General features: G+C 43.3%; 1 protein-coding gene across 4 annotated transcripts in view; it reads right to left on the bottom strand.

Moving 5' to 3' along the window:
- Positions 1–252: 252 nt before the first annotated feature.
- The window catches only part of LOC144202899 (FERM and PDZ domain-containing protein 4-like), a 34,251-nt gene continuing 12,143 nt past the window's right edge, over positions 253–22,360 (bottom strand). For 3 of the 4 annotated variants that reach the window (XM_077726027.1, XM_077726035.1, XM_077726008.1), the window contains 15 exons: positions 14,866–14,982; positions 13,009–13,160; positions 12,715–12,817; positions 12,073–12,118; positions 11,822–11,926; positions 11,011–11,118; positions 10,445–10,576; positions 10,077–10,196; positions 9,644–9,780; positions 8,869–8,995; positions 7,473–7,562; positions 7,233–7,415; positions 6,983–7,127; positions 5,246–6,235; positions 253–4,568 (listed from right to left, as the gene is read on the bottom strand). In XM_077726027.1, the coding sequence (XP_077582153.1) occupies positions 1,441–4,568; positions 5,246–6,235; positions 6,983–7,127; positions 7,233–7,415; positions 7,473–7,562; positions 8,869–8,995; positions 9,644–9,780; positions 10,077–10,196; positions 10,445–10,576; positions 11,011–11,118; positions 11,822–11,926; positions 12,073–12,118; positions 12,715–12,817; positions 13,009–13,160; positions 14,866–14,982 (5,683 nt within the window). In that variant the 3' untranslated portion in view covers positions 253–1,440. Of the gene's footprint in view, positions 4,569–5,245; positions 6,236–6,982; positions 7,128–7,232; positions 7,416–7,472; positions 7,563–8,868; positions 8,996–9,643; positions 9,781–10,076; positions 10,197–10,444; positions 10,577–11,010; positions 11,119–11,821; positions 11,927–12,072; positions 12,119–12,714; positions 12,818–13,008; positions 13,161–14,865; positions 14,983–22,065; positions 22,348–22,360 lie in introns of those variants that run through there. The other variant, XM_077726017.1, reaches the window with a different exon arrangement.

Consider the following 22,360-nt stretch of genomic DNA (forward strand, 5'->3'; position numbering starts at 1 on the left):
TATATATATATATATATATATATATATATATATATATATATATATATATATATATATATATATATATATATATATATATATATATATATATATATATCTATATATATATATCTATATATATATATATATATATATATATATATATATATATATATATATATATATATATATATATATATATATATATATATATATATATATATATATATATATATATATATATATATATATATATATATATAATTATATATAAAATATATAATTGGTATTGTTTACCGTAACAGTCAAAGTAATTCAGCCTCGAAAGAGCTACCCATAAATAATTAAAACTGACTTCTCCTGACGGCATAGGCGACGCTAAACCAGGGGTCCCCAACCTATTTTTTGCACCAGGGTTCAATTTAACATATAAAAATGTTTCTACGGATCGGTTAGAGGCACAGGTGTTTAAATAAATGAGAGAGAAAAAACCTGTCAGTTAATATGACTTAATCTGAATACAACTATTGCACTTTACATTAGACAATTACCGCATTTTCCCGCATATACGCCCTATTTGTCACAAAAACATATGTCTGAATCTAGGGTATGGCTTATATGGGCATAAATTAGACTTGACATGCACGAAATGCCATAATGCAAGACAATGCAGCCGATAAGGTCATTCATTTCAAATCGAAACGGAAAAGCTAAAAAGATAAACGCTTAACAAAATTTAGTTTGACGTCTATGAATGAAATTCAAGAAGAAGAAAAACGTATTTTGCAAAAAACGTGAAAAAACTCATTTACTTGTGCCTGCCATTGCTCGCTAAGGATGCCATATTACCTAGGGATAACAAATTAGACCTCTACGCACACACTTCCTGGTTGTACTGCTCACATGACTTCCTTTGTGAATTTGTCTACATGCAGGCAACACCTTTTAGGAATGTACAATCCAGCAATCGATTTATACAGCATTTCAGAAATGATTTTTCTCTTAAAATTTTCCCTTCAAAGTAATACATTTGTACTAAAACTATGAATATGGAAGTGAAAAATGTGAATCAGGGGGCGTTTTATACAAGAAACATGGTAAAATCCCACAATTATAAGGCTTATATGCAGAGGTGGCTAATATGCGAGAAAATACGGTAAAACAATTTTGTACGGAAGCCAAGAAGGGTCAGGCGAAATAAAATGTTATGCATTTCCCTTTTTAGGGAAGCATTTGGACTTTGCAGTTGGCCTGTAATACTTCTCACCCACCATCTTTCAACCCAAAGTGTGTTACCAAATGTCAACGTACTTGCTGCGTCGATCAGAACAGAACAACGCTAGCCGTGGTCTCATGACATGGGATTTGGGGATAAGCTAATATTTTGTTTCAAATGGTAGCCGTCCAGGGAGCCCGACGTGGGGACCCCTGCTCTAGACAGCTAAAGCAGCAAAGGAAACCTCACTTGCTAAGCAGCGTTTTAAGAGAACGCGTGAGCGCGTTCGCAATGGCCGACATGGTGCTAGAATGTCTTACCAGGGCCTTGACGCTGTGTTCGCCCGGCGCAGCCACCGTGGCAACCTCGGCGGCTTTGAGTAAACAGATATAGTTCATAACAACTTCGTCCACCTTGGCCACCACCTCTCTTTGTTGGTGCGAGGCCGAGGCGCTGAGCCCCTTCACCAGACACATGCACGCTTCGCAGAGACAACACAGCACCTGGAAACTATACGTAACGGCCAACAGCATCTCTTCGGGACTGCCGTACGCTTGCGCCATGCGCCGGCAAGCCCGGCCTAACTCTTTGGACTCCACCGAGAGGAGCTGCTTGGACTGAGACACTTCCTGCCCGGGCACTTGGACGCCGCGGTCGCAACGGCCGATACTGGACCTCACCAACGCGATGAGCTCGCCGGCGTCGCGGCGGACGTCGGCAAAGCCGGAAGGGGAGCTGTACATGCGGTCTTTCAGGGCATTGACTCGAGAGAGGCGGTCGCTGAAACTCATGTTGTCAAGGACTTCGCCGTACAGCTGCTCGCCGGCCGCGTCCAATGCCGAGCCGCAGGGGAATATGGCCAGCAAGGCGGCGCGCTCGCTTTCCAGGTGAGTCCCGGCGCGGCTACGTCTGGGCGCGTCGCACTCGCCGTCGTCGTCTTCTCCCTCGCTTTTGCGTTTGAAGAAGCAGTAGCTAAAAGGTCCGTTACACCTCCAGGGACTGGTGTCCAGTTTTTGAGAGCCCTTGGTTTGTTTGTCCTTCTGCACTGGAAATGCCACGGAAGCCCTTCGGCAATCCACGCCCGAAGACCAGCAGGTGGTGTGGGATGAGACGGAACCTTGGGAATAACTCTTGGAAAGCCTCTTTCTGGCTGGCCTCCTCTGGACTTTGGTCTCGCCTTGATGGGGCATGGACGGTGACAGGGGCCGTCGACCGGACTTCTCGAAAAGAACCTCCGCGCTACCGGAGCCGTTGGTGACGTTGCTGGAGCTCCGTTTCAGTTCGCGGCCCCTCTGCGGAAAAGTATCCAAAGGATCTAACATCGACGGGCTGGGGTTGACGGAGCGGACGTGGTTCTGATTTGGCAGGAACGAGTTGCCGGGAGGGACGCCGCCGGCTTGCGCCTGAATCGGTACGGGAGGAGGGAGAGCTGGCGGTTGCGGCGAGGACGGGGAAGAGACAGCGCCCACCGGGTTGGTCTGCCTGAAGGCTGACGGACCCCTCCCGAGAGAGAAGCCGTCCAAGTCGGCTCGCTGACCACCGAGACGTGAGCCGGAAGTTTGGGGGAGAGGGGCGCGCCTTTCTCTCGGCTCGGTCCTGCACCAATCGTCTACGCCGCAACTGGGTTGGCTTCTGGAGCGTGGCGGAGGCCTGCCGGCCGTCAGCCCGCAGGCGCCACCGTCTCTCTTGAATGGCGGTAGGAAATGATCCGAGTCCGGAGCGTTCCTGTCGAGGTTGCTCTGCAGTCCAGAGAAGGAGCTTCTTCTTTCTGCGTGCGCTTGCCTCACGTCTAACCTGTTATTCGAGGCGTACGTTTCGGGGTTTCTCTTCAGTTTGGCCGGGAGCGTAGCGGCGTGGTACGTCTTTGGGTCTTTGTTGGTCAAATGCGAGCCATTCGGGTTGGCAAAGTTGGGGCGAACGAAGGCGGACGAGGCGGCGGATGGGATACATTGGCATCGGGGGAGCGTATTTCCTCGATTTTTGACCATTTCAACGAGTTGAGGGTTGCTGGTGATGTAGCGGCGGGTGTCTTTTTTCACGCCGCCGCCCATTCCGGCGCTGTGTAACTTTCCTCCTTGGTGCATCTGGCTCACGGTTAAATAGTTGATCAATTGTCGGTACGCTTCGCTGCCTTCCTTTTGGTTGGGGTTTTTATAACAGGGCTTTTTGCCCGTCATTGTTTCTTTGTGTTTAGACGGCGTGGCCGAAGAAGGACGGACCGGCTCGGGGCCAGAAGAGGGATTGTGAATGTTGGGAAGCATTTTTCGTAGGAGGACAGGGTCGGCGTGAGGGTGAATATCCTTGGCTTGTGGGTTCTGGCCGGGTTTGAATTCCTCATAATTGACCACCCTGAGTAAAGACGAGGAGGAACTGGAGATGGGATGCCTTTGCAGGTGGTGGTGCTTGGACTCGGTCGTTCCTGAACCCAACGGCGAGTCGGTTGGGGTGGCGGAGACGCTGCTGTTGGCGCTGCCGCCCACGTCCAGCGACGAACACAGGGAGCCTTGCAGAGAACTGTGCGCCTCCCCTTGTAAGTTAGAAATCCTTTTGGCCAGATGGTACTCGCACAAACGTGCCACACTCTGCTGTCTGGAAATGGACTGGTGGTCATTCGGGATTTCCGATGCTTGTTCGGAAGCCCCCGATCGGTCGCTTTTACCCGGAGACAACAACGAAGCCACGACCAAATGTTCGTCCTGCTCCACCGCTCTATTATCCATAGCGCACTCCATAGTGCCCACGTCCGTGAGGCCATCCGCTTTGATGGGAGGCGGACGGGGGATTCTGGGACGATCGTCGGGGTGATTGTTCACCTCGTGATCCTGGTTGTCCTCTAGGAACACATTGTGTCTTCGGTAGCTCCCCCCTCGATCGCAGAACGGAACATGATGATGACCCTCGCGGTGGACACTTCCACCTCGGTAGCCTTCCCTTGTGCTGAAGGTGTTGTACTTCCCGCTCGAGTCCGCAGACTTTTTGTGATGTTTTCCGCCTGGCGTGGTGGAGTTAGGCCGCTGAAGAGTAGAGGAAACGTTGGGGGTCTCAGATCTCACACTCGGGCAATCCGGCCGTAACGTCGGCACCGTGTCCAAGTGGGGACTGCGTCTCGGAGGGACGGCGGGTGGTCTGAGGTGCTGTGGCGTACGGGATTTCTTTTGCGTAGTCGTCTCGGTGCTGGGTGAAACGGGGAATTCTGTTTTCTCCTCCAGTAAGGGCTGGTAACCCTCCCTGGTGGCCACCAGGAGTCGCATGTGGCTCTCGCTCAGTCGATGGCAAGCGGCCAGTTCCGAGAGTTCTGTCATTTCTGAGGAGTTTGTCTCATTTCCCGAGTCGGAAGAAGATTCCGGGCTAAAGCCGTGAGATGTGTAAACACCTGGGAAAGAGAGCAAAAGTGATTGGACACAGAAGTAACCGATGCTTCTAGATTCAGGTAGTCCTCGAGTTACGACCGAATTCCTTGCCGATGCTGTTGATATCCGGTTCATATTAGAGAAAAATGAGCAACAAAATGGCTCTTTCACACTTTGAATCTTGTAATAGTATATTCCACAATATAACATTCATCATGTTTTAATTTTAACCTTATCATTCAATTTTAATCTTCTTTTATTCATATTAATATTACATTGTATGAAGTAGTCGAGACTTGTTGACTTTATCGTGTGACGAGTCGAATACGAAATTGAATGAGGGTCACGTAACCCCGGGGGAACATGCAAACTCCACACAGTGAGGACCAAGCTGTCCACAATCAAGTCCAACTTATTTCATCTCATTTTCTGAACCACTTTATCCTTGTTAGGGTCGCAGGGGGTGCTGGAGACAATCCCAGCTGTCTCCGGGGCAGAGGCAGGGGACAGCCGGAACCAGTGGCCAATCGCAGGGCAACCGTGCACTCTCACACCCATACCTAGGGGCAATTTAAGGTGTCCAATCAGCCTACCATGCATGTTTTTTGGAATGTGGGAGGAAACCGGAGTACTCGGAGAAAACCCACACAGGTGGTCAAGGACATGGTAACCCGAGGACTTCCCGCGCAAAGCGACAAACCTGGATTTTTCCTGCCCGATGGCAGACGAGGTGGCGGAGGCCGCCGTTCGGAGACAGCCAGCGCTTCGAGCGCCTGCAGCGTGTTCACCACCGTGTTGTCAAGCCTCCTCTTTTCCTCCCCCGGCGCCTCTTCCGGCATCGGGATGGCATCGATCAACGACACCGGAATATCGTCGTTCTCGTCCGGGTTCAAGAGCCGCCCCTCGGGCGCCGCGTCCTCGTCCGAACTGTCACGGAAACCTGGCGGCGGCGCCGCGATGGCCAGGTTGAGCGACTGCAGGAGCGAGTCGCTCTCGTCGTCGTCGACCGTGTCGTCGCCCTCGGGCGGGGGTAGCGAGGTGAGGTCGATGATGTCGTCGGTGGGTCCGGAAAGCATCAGGAAGGAAGCTTTTCCCGCCGCCGTGGCGACTCCTTCGCCCCCCCGGCCGTCGACCGACGGCGTCCCCCCAGCGGAGTCTTCCTCGCAAGAGGCCTCGTCCTCATCTTCCGCCTCGTCCGTCGCGTCGCGAAAAAACAGGTCTCTTAACAGGGGTTCCTCACTCCCTTCGTCGTTTATGTTGCTGTAGATGTGCGTCAGACCACCTAAGTGAAACGACATCCTGTCCTGTGCCTCAAAGTTGGCGTTGTGCAAGTACCGCGGCGGTCCGCGCTCGGCTACCTCGTCGCTTTCCCGGAGTCGTTGGAAGGCTAAACTCCCGGGTTTGTTGGGCGGCGGGTCCCCTCCGAAAATAAATGACACTTTGGCGCTACGAGGTGAGTCCTGAGGTTTGTGTCTGGTGGCAGGGGGGTGGGGCGGCGGCAGCGGACTCGGACTCCGAAAGTCTCCGTCGGGATTTTGGGCTGGACGGAAGTTGGGGTGGAAGTTGTTTTCTCGACGTCTCTCGTCTTCCAAGTATTGAGAGTCCCCGTAGAGCTCCGGTCGGCTCTGCGATAGCTCCTCGCTGTCGCCAAAGGACGTGCTGTATGGCCACTCCAGGACGCGATCCTGACCTGTCGAAGACAGTTGACAGTTGAACTCGGGTGAGGATTCTCATCTCGTTTGTTTCGAGGGAGCAGAACTCCCTAACAGGAATGAGAAATCAATATCTGTATCTTACTTGGGTGAACAATCAACATACCACATTTTATATACACCGACCACAAGGTCTCAGTTACGAGTCATTTATTCATTCATTTTTTAGACCGCTTAATCTTGATTAGCAGGGCATGAAAGAGGACCATTCACGCTCACACTCATTCCAACAGGCAATTTAGAGTGTCCAATCATGATGCATGTTTTTCAAAATCAAATTAAATGCCCTTATTGTCATTACGGAATTGGTGCTGCTACTCCACGAAGTGTGTTTTCCCGGGAAAAACATAAAGAAGTAACATCAAAATATAAAAAGTCACAAGAAAAATTCTAAAATATTGCACAATCTAAAATATTGCACATTGTTATTGCACACCCGAATTTATTGTTGGAATGTGGGAGGAAACCGGAGTAGCCCAGGCAGGGGGAGAACATGCAAACTCCACCTGGTTTTGAACCCAGGACTCTGGCCTCCGTTGCAAGTATGATTTTTGTGGACAAGTGTGGGTTTTCACATTTTTAAGAAGCTTAAAAAGCATGTTTTTTTAAATAAATAATAGCAGTGAAAAATTGTCAAGTAGTGAATTTGCGATAAGTGAAGACGCGCTAATTGAGGGTTTACTGTAGTCGTGAAAATACCCTACATTGGTTTTCCTACAACTTACTGTCATCGTCGTCGTCTCCGGCAGCGTTGCCGCAGTGGACCATGTTGAAGATAGATCTCCGTGAATCCACCAGGAGGCGATAGTAGCCCGCCGTGAGACAGGCAAGATTCATGGCGTCGCTGGACTCCATGATGAGGGTGATGGGCTTTCACATGGCACAATGGCGGGCGGGCAAAGGAATATGAAAGAGCACCTGTTAAAATGGTATGACTTACGCCGAAGCGTCATCGCGGACGGGAACGCTGCTCACCCGGACGTCCAGGACGTGAAGCTCAAGCCGAACGTTGTCTTGATCCTCCGTCAAGATTTCAATTCGGTTCACGTGGCTGAAGTCGGCCAAGAGGGCCACGAGGTTGGTCCGCGCGTTTATCACGTGACTGATACCGTAACGAGGACCGACTAACAATGTCACCTCGATCTGTTTCTCGACTTGCTGCAAAAAGTGTTTTCGTTAAAACTTGGATTGAAACGAGCCAAAAAACAGACTTACCAAGAGAATTGCTTGAAATTCTCGCCCCCCGTAAAGTTTGAGCTCACTGAGGTACCTTAAGTAATGCACCTTGGCCTGTAACGACGTCAGCTGCGGAGGAAAAAAATGTGGGTCATTACAAATTAACCGGACTTTAAAACTAAGGAAAAAATAAAAAAGATGCAGGAGGGAAAAGGGGGCCGATGAACAAGTGGCGAGCCCATCAACCTAACTGTTCTGGGGTCTATTAGGGTTTGATCCCAGCTGTGTGGAGTTTGAACCTCTTCACCATGAGGCGGCTTTTATTTTCTATTTTCAAATAAAAAAAATTTAAGTTCATAAAAATGTGGGTCCGACCCCCCCATCAACCGCTATAATCGAGATATTAATGTATTATTAACTATTATATATTTAAAAATATCTTTTAAAAAAGCAATGGCCTAATATTAAGACCAACCGTATGTATACATGAGCATCTATCTGTATGTAAGTATATGTATATATGTGTGTATATATATATATATGTATATATATATGTATATATATATATATATATATATATATATATATATATATATATATATATATATATATATATATATATATATATACATACACATATATATACATATATATACATATATATACATATATATACATATATATATACATATATATATACATATATATATATATATATATATATATATATATATATATATATATATATATATATATATATATATATATATATATACATACATTTATATATATATATATATATTTATATATATATATATATATATATATATATATATATATATATATATATATATATATATATATATATATATATATATATATATGTATATATATATATATATATATATATATATATATATAAATGCACATGTATACAAACAGTTGGTATGCAGCTATTCATTTATGTCTACGATGCCTTTTCTTGTGTCTGTATTCTCACCCTCTTGCTACTGTGACAGTGGAATTTCCCGAATACGGGATGAATAAAGTAATCTAATCTAATCTATTATCGGCATGTACCATTCAGAAGTACAGAAGTCAGACATCATCAAAATCTAACTTTTGGCGTCTTCAACTGTGTCAAGTCAGAGTTAAAATGCTCTCATTCCCTCAAACAAATGGCGCATTCTCCGAAAAAAAAATTGGAGGCAAGCGGCCAAACTGAATTCGCATGCTGATTTTTAGCATGCGTCGCCCAACGCCTGGCATTAGCATTCCGGGTGGCGTTCAACAAAGTGATTTAATTTGACGTGGATGAGAACTTTTCCAAAGGTGAGCGCTATTTTGGGCCCAAAGCAGAAGGACGGTGGGTGAGTTTTAGTGCGGGTGTCAGAAGTTTGCTAAGAAGGGCAAAGGAAGAAAGAGAGGACGTTACTTTTTTCCCAGGAGGCACGAGGTTCTGGTTGGTTTTGAGAATGTGCGTCAGCGCTTTTTTGATGTTTTTCTCCTTGGTGCTGGTCAACACAGCAGGAGGCAGGAATAGCGACAAGCCCCACTCCTTTCTGCAAAGGCAAGATATATTTCAAATTAAAGGCAACAACTTAACTCGAATGGAACCATGCGTGTGGCAAAAAACAGAAAAAAAGCAGATAAATAAAGAGATATTTTCAAATTGACAGTTACCTTTTGTCATGCCAAAACAGAAAAAAAACAATGACCTTTTTTTTGCCATTTAAAAACAAATACCCCCAAAAAATCAATGAAGCATTTGATCCAATATTTTTAGTTTTTGTCATTGAAACCCAAATGGAAAAAACGGGTATTTTGCATTTTTTTGGCTTTGACATTTCTCTTTAGCTATTCATTTAACGTAAAAAAATATCTGTCAATGAAGTGGCAAGGCCACAAATAAAATAGAAATCAATAAACAGAAATTGAATACATCAATGAAAAGGTATATTTTGACTTACAATTTTTGTCAGTGAAAAACAGAACATCAATGACGCAAATTGTCATTGTTATTGTCCATTTGTGTTTTTCCTCTGATAAAAAATAAAAGTCAAGGACATAGTATGAGTTCATTTCTTTTCTTTTTAAATTTTGGCAAACTAAAATCCTATCCTAGTAAGTAACAAGCAAAGTTTTTCGAAAACTATAAATAATAAAGACTTATCTAATCTTAGCTAAGAAAAAGAAGCACCCACACTCACTGAATATATTTTAGCGAGACCTTCTGGCTTTGCTTGGTTGTCAAAGTGAGGATGTACATTTGCAGCGCCGCCAGTCTCAGCACGGCGTCGTACTTCAGTTCAGAGCCAAAATGCTCCAAGACAACGTCGTTGCAACTCTGCGAGAAGAACCCCAAAAAAAGCACATTTTGAGTCATGAAAGGACTTGCCCTAAACTTGCAGTGGTCTCAAACCGGTCCTCAAAGGGCCACAGTGGGTGCAGGTTTTCATTCCAACTCAACAAGGATACCTTTTGCAAGTGCAATCAGTTAATTCGAGTCAGGTGCTACTTATGTTTAATACACCTGATTGGTTTAAATGTCGGCACTGGATCGGTTGGAACAAAAACCAGGAGCCACTGCGGCCCTATGTGGAATCGGTTTGAGACCACTGCCCTAAAGGCAAGATCTCTCACCTGTACGTAGAGGTATTCGAATGCCACAGCATCCCTTCGCAGCAGCTCCACAGGGTCACGGGGCATGAAGCTGATTCGAAAGAAACATTTCATCTTCTCACAACCAGGCCTGCGGGTCACCTATGGAGCGAAAAGAGCGGAAGGCGGAGCTTCACAATGAAGGTGGACGCATAAGACTGCCCAAGGCATTGATTGGTTCTTAGCCAATAGCTGACCTGGCCAAAAACTGAATTTTTCTTGGTTTATACTACCCTATGTCAGTAAATATTGCACGTTTTTATTGCAATCATTAATAAAGGGGAGCGATTGGCTGAGGTTGACACGTATGACTTTGGCAGGAAGCACTAGAGTGGAGGAGATCATCGAACCTGAGCAAGCATTTCTTGTTCGTGCAGTAAAAGCAGTCGGTTGGCGGAACCTTCCATCTTCTCCTCCAACATCAGGGAGAAATGCTCAATACATTTGATGGACAGTTTCTCTTGCAGGGTGAGGATCACGTCCTGGAGTCAAAAACACATCCGTAATAGTTGTGGAATTATTCGTCCGTGGATGATGAGCAAGCTCAGGAACACGTCAAATAAATAAACCAGGAGTTTGGAGGATTCCGTCACCTTGATGTGAGGATACTGATGTAAAACGATTATGAGCTCAACTCAGGAATTTCATAGCGGACGCAGGTGCAAAAAAAAGGCAATTTTTTTTGGTTATAATTCGGATCATATTAGGGAAGGGGGTGTCAGACTCAATTTGGTTGGCAGGCTATATTCATGCATGTGGCCCAGACAAGTTGAAATCAACATACGAGCTCGGTCCCGGAACACATTAAGCATGTATCTCAAGGTATGACAGTAGAGTTTAAAAAATGCATGGCTTAAAACTGAAGCTGTATGCTGATTTTCTTATTTAATGAACATATTGTTTAACTAAAACATACCTTAATGGAGGTACTGCAGTCAAAGCGGAAAGACTTGGTCTGTCCAATCTCTAAGTAGACCTTCAGGACATTTGGCATGAACAAAAGAGAGTTGTCCTTCACAGGATTCTGTAAAGTAACAAAATTATGTCATCATCCTTTACATTTCCTAACAGTAATATTTTGCGCATTATACTCCAACAAATACGGTAATCTCTTTCTAATTCAAAAATGGAAAAACAGTAAATAAGTACATTTATCTATCATGTATCAGCAAGTAAGTATATTTATCTAATTTATTAATTTTAGTTCTATTTACTGCTTCCGGTTTAAAAAAAACCTAAATATTTTCATTTTTAGATTTTGAGGTGATTTTAGAAAAGGACACATTCTATTAACCTTTAATAATTTGTTTTCCATTTACACGGAAGAAAAGCGGATAACAGTAATATATTATTGGCTTGATTTATTTATTTATTTATTTGTTTTCACTGGAAAATAAATCTGAATTTTTGGGATTAGAAATGTGTATTGTTTTTCCAAAAGGGAAATATTCTCAACCCAACGATAATCTTCACATGCAGGTTATTTTGATTTTGACACATGATCTGACGGGACAATTTTGGCCCCCCGCACCGCCACTTTCATACCAAAAGCGTAACAAAAACACAACACATATTTAGACTGACGAGCTCATTTTACTTGCCATCTGTTTTAGTTTTTATGGCTCATTGCCTATTTTGATGTACTTTATTTTGGAAATTAGTTATTTTGCTCACCAAATTCTTACAAAATGTTCTTCAGGGGGACATATGGCAAAGTCATAACTCACCGGAACCTGGCCGTTTATGATGACCTCTTCGGCAAAGCGAACTTTGACCGGATTGGACTTGAGCATAGCTTTTTTGGCCGCACTGATGAACGCTGATTTGGGCGACTGGGAGGCAAGCGGCCAACAAACGGGAATTGGCACCGACAGATGAAGGCGAAGAGGGCACAGAAAAGCCAAAAATAATGAACGTAAAAACTTTTCATCTGGAGAAATGCTGTCGTCTGAACAAAAAATAAAGCTGATGCACTCACGGGATACGGTTGGACAACAGTCAGTTGGATGGATTCTTTGCAGCTCCTTTATCAGGAAAAAAAGCAAACCACAGGAAAAAGAAAATGTGAACATTTATTCTAGCAATGCAATCAAACAAGCTTGAGAAAAACTAACATTAAAAACCTTTGGAACATTCATTCATACATAAAGGGTCATTTAGATTGTCCAACCAGCCTACCATGCATGTTTTTGGAATGTGGGAGGAAACCAGAGTACCCGCAGAAAAGCCACGCAGGCCCATGGAGAACATGCAAACTCCTAACAGTTGGGCCGACCTGGATTTGAACCCAGGACCCCAGACCATTGGAATATGATACCATAAATAACTATTACTTCACTTTTTGGAGTACGGTGTACTGTTTATATCTCTGGCAAAATTTGGACAATTCAGTTTAGATTAGATAACTTTATTATACATCCTGTATTCGGGAAATTTCATTGTCACAGTAGCAAGAGGGTGAGAGTACAGACACAGGAAAAGACATTTTAGACATGAATACATTGGTCATAAATAAGTTAAATAAAGAAATATTAATAAATAAATTGGAAAAAAAACTTGATTTGAAGTTTTTGTTTTTAAATTTAAAATTGTGAAATGTGGAATTTAAGCTAATCGCTACCTGACAAGGTCGATAACTCGTTCTCTTGGTGCCGAACTGACAGGTTCGTCATTGATCATGATGATCTCATCGCCTGGTAAGAGCTTCCCCTCTGATGGACCACCTACGTATGCATACACAACCCCCCCAAAAAATATAAAATGAACATATACACACACATATACAGTAATACCTCATTCATGGCGGTTAATATGTTCAAGACATTCCGCAATATGCATACCTATCAACTTATACGTTATTCCCGTATTTCATATGTACCTTTAAGGAACAATTGAGGGGAGCGCTCTTACAAACCTGGCGTGACCGAGCGGACCACCACCGGCTTCTCGCTGCCAGCCACAAAGCCAAAACCCAGGACGGGGTCACGCCGCATCTCCACCAAACGAGGCACAGGTGGGAGTCCATCCAGGTGAACCTCCTCTAAGGAGCTGTTCTGGGACACTTGGCTTGGAAAATAACAGAAAGAATAAAAACAGCACTTGTTAAGTATTTGCGTTAATGTTAAAAAGCTTCATTTCCACACCCTTTGCCGGTAATTAAAAACCTAACCCTCCAAACCCCTGTGGCAGCTGAGACACATCTCATTACTCCAGTTTTTTTTTATCTAGGTCTACAATGTCTTCTGTGTCTGTCCTGCTACTGCAACCAAGAAATATGGGATAAAATAAAATTATAATCTAATCTAATTACCAACAAAGGGAGCCGAATTGAAGCATAGTTGCGGCAAATTGCCTAGTGACTTTGGGATAAAAGCTCCCTTGAAGAAAGGCTGTGACAGGTCGTTTATGGCGGCAAATCAAGCACCAGGCAGGATAGAAAAAGATCGGCCTGTCAGATTTAAAAAATGGCCGATACCGGTATAAATCAGATTGCCAAATATCAGTTTATACCTAAACTAAAGTGATGGATAAACCCGTCGTTGCCTACATCACTTCCTGTAAGTGACTGGCTTCCCGGTCAATCGAGTGTTGTGCTACATATTTCATTATATTTTACACAAGAAAGAACAACAGATTGCGGCTCAGTCAAAGTGAATCTGGCCCATTAAGTGATAGTTGGGCTTTAATTGCCACGTTTGTGCTCGGTTTGCTTGAAATCGCAAAGCACTCGCACAACCCCCCCCCACTGGCCGGCATTATTTCATTATGTATGAGTATTCGCCATACAATGGTGAAATCGGCGACTAAATCTGCCTGTAATGAAGCATGTTCCAATCTGTGAGCTTCCCATTCTCATCAGGGCGACGCGGCTTTAATCCAAGCAGAGGGCAGAGCAAGTTGCTCGGTCAAGAGAAAGCTGAATTGCAAAGGTCGCATAGTTTAATGACATTTATTTACATGACGCAGTCTGCTATAGCCGGGACATTTTCAGAAAAGTCCAGTGAACAGAGCTCTGGAATATATATACCACAGATTTTCATTTTGACATGATCTGGGTCTTTTCGTGTTACCGTACCCATCGTTATTAAGATTAGATTTTTAGTATATGACTTTCAATTAATATTGTGAATGTGACTAGATTTATGGAAAATGACTTTCCTAGTAAGAATAAGTAAGTAATAAGTAAGTATACACATTTTTCATTTTTTTCATTTGTTCATTTTTTTAGTTTTTATTCTGAACTCGTTATTTTTCGACAACAAAGTTTATGGAATACTGCTGGTGAGCATTAATAAGCGCGATCATGGCAATTATGGGATGCCTGAGCGAACAAAAACAAAAAAAAAATCCCCACAAGAATCATCATGTTTGCCCAAATTAAGATGTTCCATTCATTCAATATCCGAACCCCGCAGGGGGTGCTGGAGCATATCCCAGCTAACTGAATTGCAGGTCACAAGGAGACAAACAACCATTCGCGCTCACACTCATAGCTAGTTTTCAACCAAGCTAGCTTGTATGTTTCTGGGAAGAAACTAGAGTACCCAGGAAAAAACCCACACGAGCCTCAGAAAAACCCTAAGCACGCACCTGGGATCGAACCCTCAACCGCTGAACTGTGAGGCGGACGCGCTAACCACTAAGAAGTTCCGTTGAATTTGCCAAAGAGATTCCAATAAAATATATTTTAAAAATGCAAAGAGTCTCAAAGTTCTGTTCATTGCAGAGGTAAGGAAAATGATAATATAGTTAGTCATGAGGTTACACATACTTGGTAAGGTACTTCTGGCCCTCCCTGTTGCAGTTCATGCTGTCCCAGCTATATGGAGGCCCCTGTAGTCCCCCCCAGGAACCTGGGGGTGGCCATCCAGATGTCTTGCTTTTGTGACTGTAACACAAAATACAGGAAATGATGAGCATTAAAAACATGTCATGTGATATTGAGCACCTTTAAATAGCGCATCAATTGTATTGACGTATCATTCATTCATCAGGTTGATGTCAGTTGCCATAATAAATTGAAACCCACATTCCCTAAACACTTACATGAATAAGTCCTACGTGGTTGTGTGGGTACAACGACTGCACCAACCAGAAAGCCATGCACTCTTAACCCTTTGACTGCCAAAAGCACTTTTTTTTTTTTTTTTTTTTTAGCGCCAAGCTCCCTTGAAACAAAGGTCATTGTTTCACAACTCTTCATTGGCCTCAAGCCATTTGCCACTTGTTCAAAGCATTCATTCATTATTCTCCAGGGGTGCTGGGGCCTATCCCAGCCAACTCTGGCCAGTAGGCGGGGCATACGCTGAATTGGTTGCCAGCCAATTGCAGGGTACAAACAGAAGGACAACAGTTTAAGACCACAGTCATAAATCAGGACTATTTGGAGCGTCCAATCATCTTACAGATTTATGCTATCTGGGAGGAAACCTGGAGTACCCGGAGAAAAACCACACAACCACGGGGAGGACAAGCATACTCCCCGTAGGAAAGTTCAGACATGGAAACGAACTCTCAATCTCAGAACGGTTGGGCCGACACGCTAACCACTTGACCACCGGGGCGCCATTCATTCGACCTTTCCATTCAAAAGAGATGGTGGGCGGGACCAGTTTCTTTATGGCTAATTATTGGCCACCATTGACGCCGCTCGACGTAAATGGCACTGTTTAAGTGAATGGAACCTAGATTACTGTCAATTGTAGGCAGTGAGTTCATTTTTGCAACACATTCGTATCATTTTAGTGTACTTGTGGGTCACTTCCTGTCAATTTTGGATCATTTCCTATTGATTTCTGGGCTACTTCCAGTTCGTTGATTGTATTCTGTTGATTTTTGAGATGATTCGAGGTTACCTCCTGTTGGTTTTGAGACATTTAGTTCTCAGTTCCTCGATAACTGCTTGACGAAGAACGAACGTCATTGCGGACTGATAAAGAAAAAGAAAAGCATTTGATTTTGTTTTTATACAGTATGAATGAGCTACAAATTGGCTTTCTCACAAAGCAACTCCGCGGGTCGGATGGGACCCCCTAGCGGGCCATATGTTCGACACCCCTGAAATCGAGGCTACTGTGTTAGGGGGCGCCGATCAGCGACATTCATGTGTCGTCTGTCATTGCGCGACTGTGAGCAGCTGTGCTCCAAAGTGAACCAAACTGCCGCGGCCCTGCCTCCTTTATCCCATAATCCTCCTTTCATCAAAGAGAAAACAAATCCAAGCGTGTGTATTTGTGTGTGTGAGGAGGAGACAGAGCGAAAATGAGAGTCCACGTGCGGACTTGTATGTCTGTGTGCACTTGCGCAGCTGTGCGTGAGTGTATATGCGGGCTAAGAGGATATTCGGAACGCCACGCGCTGGATGCCGCCGTCACGGTAACTTGGAGGACCTCAGTTTAGGGGTGACGATGCCTCCATTCAAGTTAGAATTTGGTTATCTCATTCACTACTAGCACAGGTTGGGTTACACCCTTGGATGAGTTGGGAAAAGAGGGAAATTGATGTTGAAAACGTATTGACGGTAATAGACGTCCTATCTATTTCAATTGGGAGGAGCAGGAAGCCATTGAACTGGGTTAAGCTTTTATTGCTGTGATTGGCAGCTCAAGATTTAAGATTTGTGTGGGAAAAAATGAGAACATTTCTTTTGAGACAAAGCAGAGTCACAAAGATTTGTCCATTCATTCAATTTCTGAGCTGCTTTTCTTTAGGTGGCTCGTGGGGGTGCTAAAGCCTATCCCAGCCAACCTCGGGACACCTTGAATTGTTCGTTAGCCAATCACAGGGTCCCAGGAGACGGACAACCGTTCACACTCACACAAATTTAGCGTACAATTAGCCTAGCATTCATGTTTTGGGGATGTGGAAGGAAGCCGGAGTACCCGGAGAAAAGCTGAACAGGTGAACTACACACAGGAAGCCCAGAACCCATCAGGAATTTGAACCCCCAATTTCAGAACTATGAGGCAGACGTGTTAACCACTCCCCCAACCGACCAGCCCTCTATAAATGACGGACCACTTGTGTGGAGTTTGCATCTTCTCTCCGGGCCTGTGTGGGTTTTCTCCAGGTAGTCCGGTTTCCTCCCACATTACAAATTCATGCATGGTAGGCGGATTGGACACTAAAATTGCCCCTAGGTATGAGTGTGAGCGTGATTGGTTGTTTGTTTCCATGTTCCCTGTGATTGGCTGGCTACCCGCCTCTGGTTTGAAGTCAGCTGGGATAGGCTTCAGCACCCCCTGCCACCTTAGCAAGGCTAAAGAGGACCAGAAAATGAACAAATGAGTGAATATTTACTGTTGTTTTGAGTTGTGATATGTTATCACACGTAAAAATGTGGCATTAAGAATGATGGATGATAGCGATTCCATCTGTGAATGTTAATGACGCACACGATCGCAAGAATAAAAAGGAGAAGCACAACCGTCCAATGCTGAATGCACTCGCGAAGCGCAGTCATTCATCACCGTAATCCACATCTTAAGCAGCTAAACGAGAAGACGGCCGATCGATATCTTTAATGGCGGCCTATCAGGCCAAAGACGCCCGCCATCAATCACGCCGAGGTCGTTTCGGAAAGCTGGCTAGCGATTGGGATTGGAATGAGGTGAAAATAACTGATGTTACGGGAAAAGCAAACTCGCAAATACCACCTTTCCAGTTGGCTGACAATTTATTTGCATGTTGAGTTAACTGAAAAGCCTCGCCTTAAGAGTGCGGGTGTCAAAGCGGCGGGCTTAGGGCCAAATCTGGGCCACCGTATCACTTTGTGCAGCCCACGGATGTTTTATCCTAAAGTACTTGATAAAGATAGATAGAAAAATGACCTTTTTCCCTTTTTAAAATTCATTAAGAGACACTTTTTAATCCCCAAGATATTATACTTTTTGTAACTCATTCATTTTCAGTACCGCTTATCCTCACAAGGGTCATGGAGGTGCTGGAGCCTATCCCAGCTGACTTTGAGTTCAGTTACTTTACATCTTTTCGTGTGTATCTCGCATCTTTCACAAAAAAATGGGACACTTTGATCATTTTTAAAGGGTTTAGTTTCGGAGCCTTTTTTATTTACATATAAAGTACTGCTCTGTTTACAAAAAAAAATCCAAGTTATAGAAGCGATTAATTTCGTAAGTAGTGGTAGCACTCTATTTTGCCTTTGTCATGTCTTCATGAATGAATCATTGTGGTACTTTGTCAAAAGCTTGTGAGAAATATTCCCTCACAGCACTTTTTCATTCACGCACCAACTTTCATGTTTCGCTGCATAATTTATAAGACACAAGAAAATATGAGTGGCTTACGTCTCACTTTGGAAAAGGTTTGCTTAACTCACACCGCAACTTATCAAGACACATTTTTCTTATGACTCAGTTATAGCATTATACTCACATGGCTGGTCATTATATTTGATTAAAAAAATATCCTTGAATTTTCCCAAAAGATAACATGCCCCAAAATTAACAAGATGTAACCCACCAATAGCCCAAAATGTATGGACTGACCAAAATCAATAGTATTTTATATTTAAGCCTTGTATATTTTAATCATGTGCTGTATTTAACACACAAACGAAGGGAAGTGACCCAAAATTAACAGGAACTGACCTGGAAATACCCATAGTTAATCCGAAAATTACCCAAAATCTATAGGAAGTGATCCCAAATGAAGAAAATCCAAAAATCAATATAAAGTGACCCGCAAGAAGAGCAAAACCAACAGCAAGAGACCTAGAAATGCCTCAAAATCGACAGGAAGTGACCTAGAAATGCCCCAAAATCAACAGGAAGTGACAAATGAATATCAAGTGACATGGAAATGCCCTCAGGGTAAACTTTGTATCTTCTATTGATTTTGTCGGACTTTCCCGGAATGCTTCTTGTTTATTTGTCACTTCCTACTGATTTTGTGGCATTTCTGGGTTACTACCTGTTAGTTTTGAGGCATTTTAAGGTTCCCCTTTAACACTTTGGTGCCCGTTTGACAGCAGGGCATGAAATGAATGAATAGGAAATTGAGCAAAGTGCACATCAAGACACATCTCACAAACATCTAGTTTTGTGGCGCCTTTGTCAAAAAAATGAAAGCATTTAATTATGTATGTACAGTATGAGCTAACCCCGCTAGCACCACATTCTCTAAAACAACAGGAAGTGACCACTAACTACCCAAAAACCAAAACACACAATCACTCAAAATTGATAACAATGGATGCTCCATCCATTTAAACAGGGATGCACATCTTTCAATTCAGTTGACAGCTCTAGACGTCCAATCGGATTGGACCCTCACTGACAGCCAATGAGACAACAAGGAAATACCTATTTTTAGTATTTTCCGCAGCCCGAAAATAAATAAATAAATAAAAACAACAACTCCAAAACAAACATTGTTAGTTCGTGAATAATTCCGTGGCTCTTTGATGAATTATAGATGCCTAGCATGACCATGTTTGAACAATTTGCGACTATTTCCAGTGAGGGAGACTTTATAAAAGATGGATGTATATTTTCCCCTCATTCTTGTATCCCAGCCAACTTTGCTGTGTCGTAAAAACCAAGCCAAAGTAATTAATTATTGAGCGCGCGCTAACTTAACAGAATTCCTGCAACATCTTTTTCAATGCTGGTCATGGGAAAGCCGGTGTGAATATTTGATATATTTCAAGAATATTGATTCCTTGGCTTGAGAATAGTGGATTTCGAAGGTCAGATCGAGGAAATAAATAGAACTCCTGCCTTTTTTGTGTTGACCTGAAATGCTTGTGTTTGAATGGCTACATTTACAGAACACATTTTTAGGAATAAAACATTATTTTACAACGGAGGGAGTGAGAATATGTTCATTTTTTTATTTTTTACTTAGGTCTACAATGTCTTGTGTGTCTGCCTTGCTACTGCAATCAAGACATTTTCCAAACACGGGATTAAATAAAGAGCGAATCGAATCGAATCGTAAATAAACAAGTTTGGAAGAAACTGGAGTCCCCAGAGAAAACCTACGCAAGCCCCGAACATGTAACGCCCACAGGGAGGTTGGTACCAAACTGGGATCGATCCCCCTTCCCCAGAACCGTGAGTCTGACGCACTAACCACTCCACCGCTTTGCAACAAAACTATTAATTCATTCATTTCTGAACCGCTTTATCCTCACCAGGGTTGCAGTGGGGTGCTGGAGCCTATCTCAGCTGCCTTCGGGCACAAATCGGTGGCCAGCCAATCGCAGGGCGCGAGGCGACAGACAACCATTCGCACTCACACTCATACCTAGGGACAATTTACACTCTAAATTTTACCAGCCTACCATGCATGTTTTTTGGAATGTGGGAGGAAACCAGAATACCCGGAGAAAACCCATGCAGGCCCGGCCGGGAAAAAACTGAACCGAGCTGGATAGAGATCACTTCCAGTGACGGAATGCGGGTTACTGGCAGACATCAAAACGGGATGAAAGCCTTTTTATTTTTGCTTTATTTTCCAAAGAAAAAGACATGGGCTCGTGGTTCGTTGAATTCCAATCTATCGAATCGTGTTAAGTACCCCCTGAGGCGATAGTAGTGGCGCTTTAAAGGTGCAAAGGGGCTTTTTTCCCTCCATCTTGAAAAACGACCCTGCTTTTGAGCACAATGGAGCCTTAGCCCCGAGAAAAAGCCGCATGGCAGGGCACAGGGAAGAGAGAGTGAAATCTGGCACACATTACAATAATCTGATATTCCGAGCGCAAACAAAGCCTGCTGGTTGCGTTCCGCTGCCAAAGGCCAACACGCGACACTCAAACTTTTCCCACTGCAAACACCAGCCTGACCTATTGGTTTTTCATTGAACGGGCTCGTGGCGGACCCTAGGGAGGATTAGCCATCTATCCTTTCAATGATACACAAAATAGATCAAATTTTGGGTTGAAGTTTCAGCACAGGGGAGCCGAGCCAAGTTTGAGTCGTGGGCCACCATCACGCTTACGGACAATTTTAAAAAAAAATTTTTAGCCCACTAGGTTAACTTACAAATGTACAGCAAGTGCCCAAATTGTCCCAAAAAATGTATCGTAAATGACCCATAAAAATATTCCAAAATTAAACAGCTGCCAAAAACCAACAGCAATGGACCAAAAAAAGAAAAATCACACAAAATCAGCAAAAAGTGACAGAAAATTAACACATTTTCTCCTTACCCCGTCACAAGGAGACAAACAACCAATCACTCATAACTAGGGGCAATTTAGAGTGTCCAATCATGTGACATGAAATAAACACACAATGACCCAAGAATACCCCAAAATCTACAGAAAGTGCCTTGAAAATGCTCCAGATTTTATAGAGAATTAATAAAAAGTAAGCAAGAATTCATTCTAATTAACAGGGACTTGATTAGACCCATAATGAACAGGAAGTGCTCCAGGAATAACTAGCATAACTACTCAAGAATGAACAGGTGACTAAAAATCAACCAAAAAGTAACCCAGATATTCTCAGTATTTAATAGGAAGTTAACCAAATTCGAATTGGAGTTTAACCACAAGCAAGTCAAAGCTTCCTCACACAAATATTTGCAAATATTGCATTTTTGGAGGGTTCGATTTTTGGTAAATAACACTAAATACATTTTAGTACTATTATTCTTCCATCATTTTGATTAATAAGACATCAATTGATCCACTGTTAATAAAAACAAAAATGAAAAAAATTGAAATACACTACAGCTATATTTTGAAATATTTCTTCATAATATTTGACTTCAATTGAGAACTATGGACATCCACTTTATTTAAGCAACATAACTTTAAATGCTCATATTTCAGCGATCGATGGTATAAGATGTCCAATCCATTAGGACAGGGAGAAGCAAATTTGCATTTTTTTCCTCAATTACAATTAAATTGGATGTCAAGCACCCCCAATGGCGGCCAATAAGTTAAGCGACTTGTCGGTGTGACCAAAAAAAAAAGAGAAAAAACTCCACTAACACTTACCTAGAGGAATTTTGCATTTTGGAAAAACCAAACATATCCATGTGAGCTTGCTACAAATCGTCCTGAAAATCCCGATCCCTCCCACATGGAAATGAATCCAGTTTCAATCCAGTTTCATGTGATTAGTCCTCCAAACCCTTTTGGGGAAAACCAGAGTTCTCGCACAAAGTCACAAAATGGATGCTGAATTTGCCCTTGAAAATTCTCCACTTCCCTGTTCATGTTTCACAGACAAAAAACGGTCTCAAATTGGAGACCTTTTCGCGGCGTCCCGTCGTTGAGCTGCAGTGAGCGA

The sequence above is a fragment of the Stigmatopora nigra genome, chromosome 1 (genome assembly GCF_051989575.1).
Source record: "Stigmatopora nigra isolate UIUO_SnigA chromosome 1, RoL_Snig_1.1, whole genome shotgun sequence".
Taxonomy (NCBI): domain Eukaryota; kingdom Metazoa; phylum Chordata; class Actinopteri; order Syngnathiformes; family Syngnathidae; genus Stigmatopora; species Stigmatopora nigra.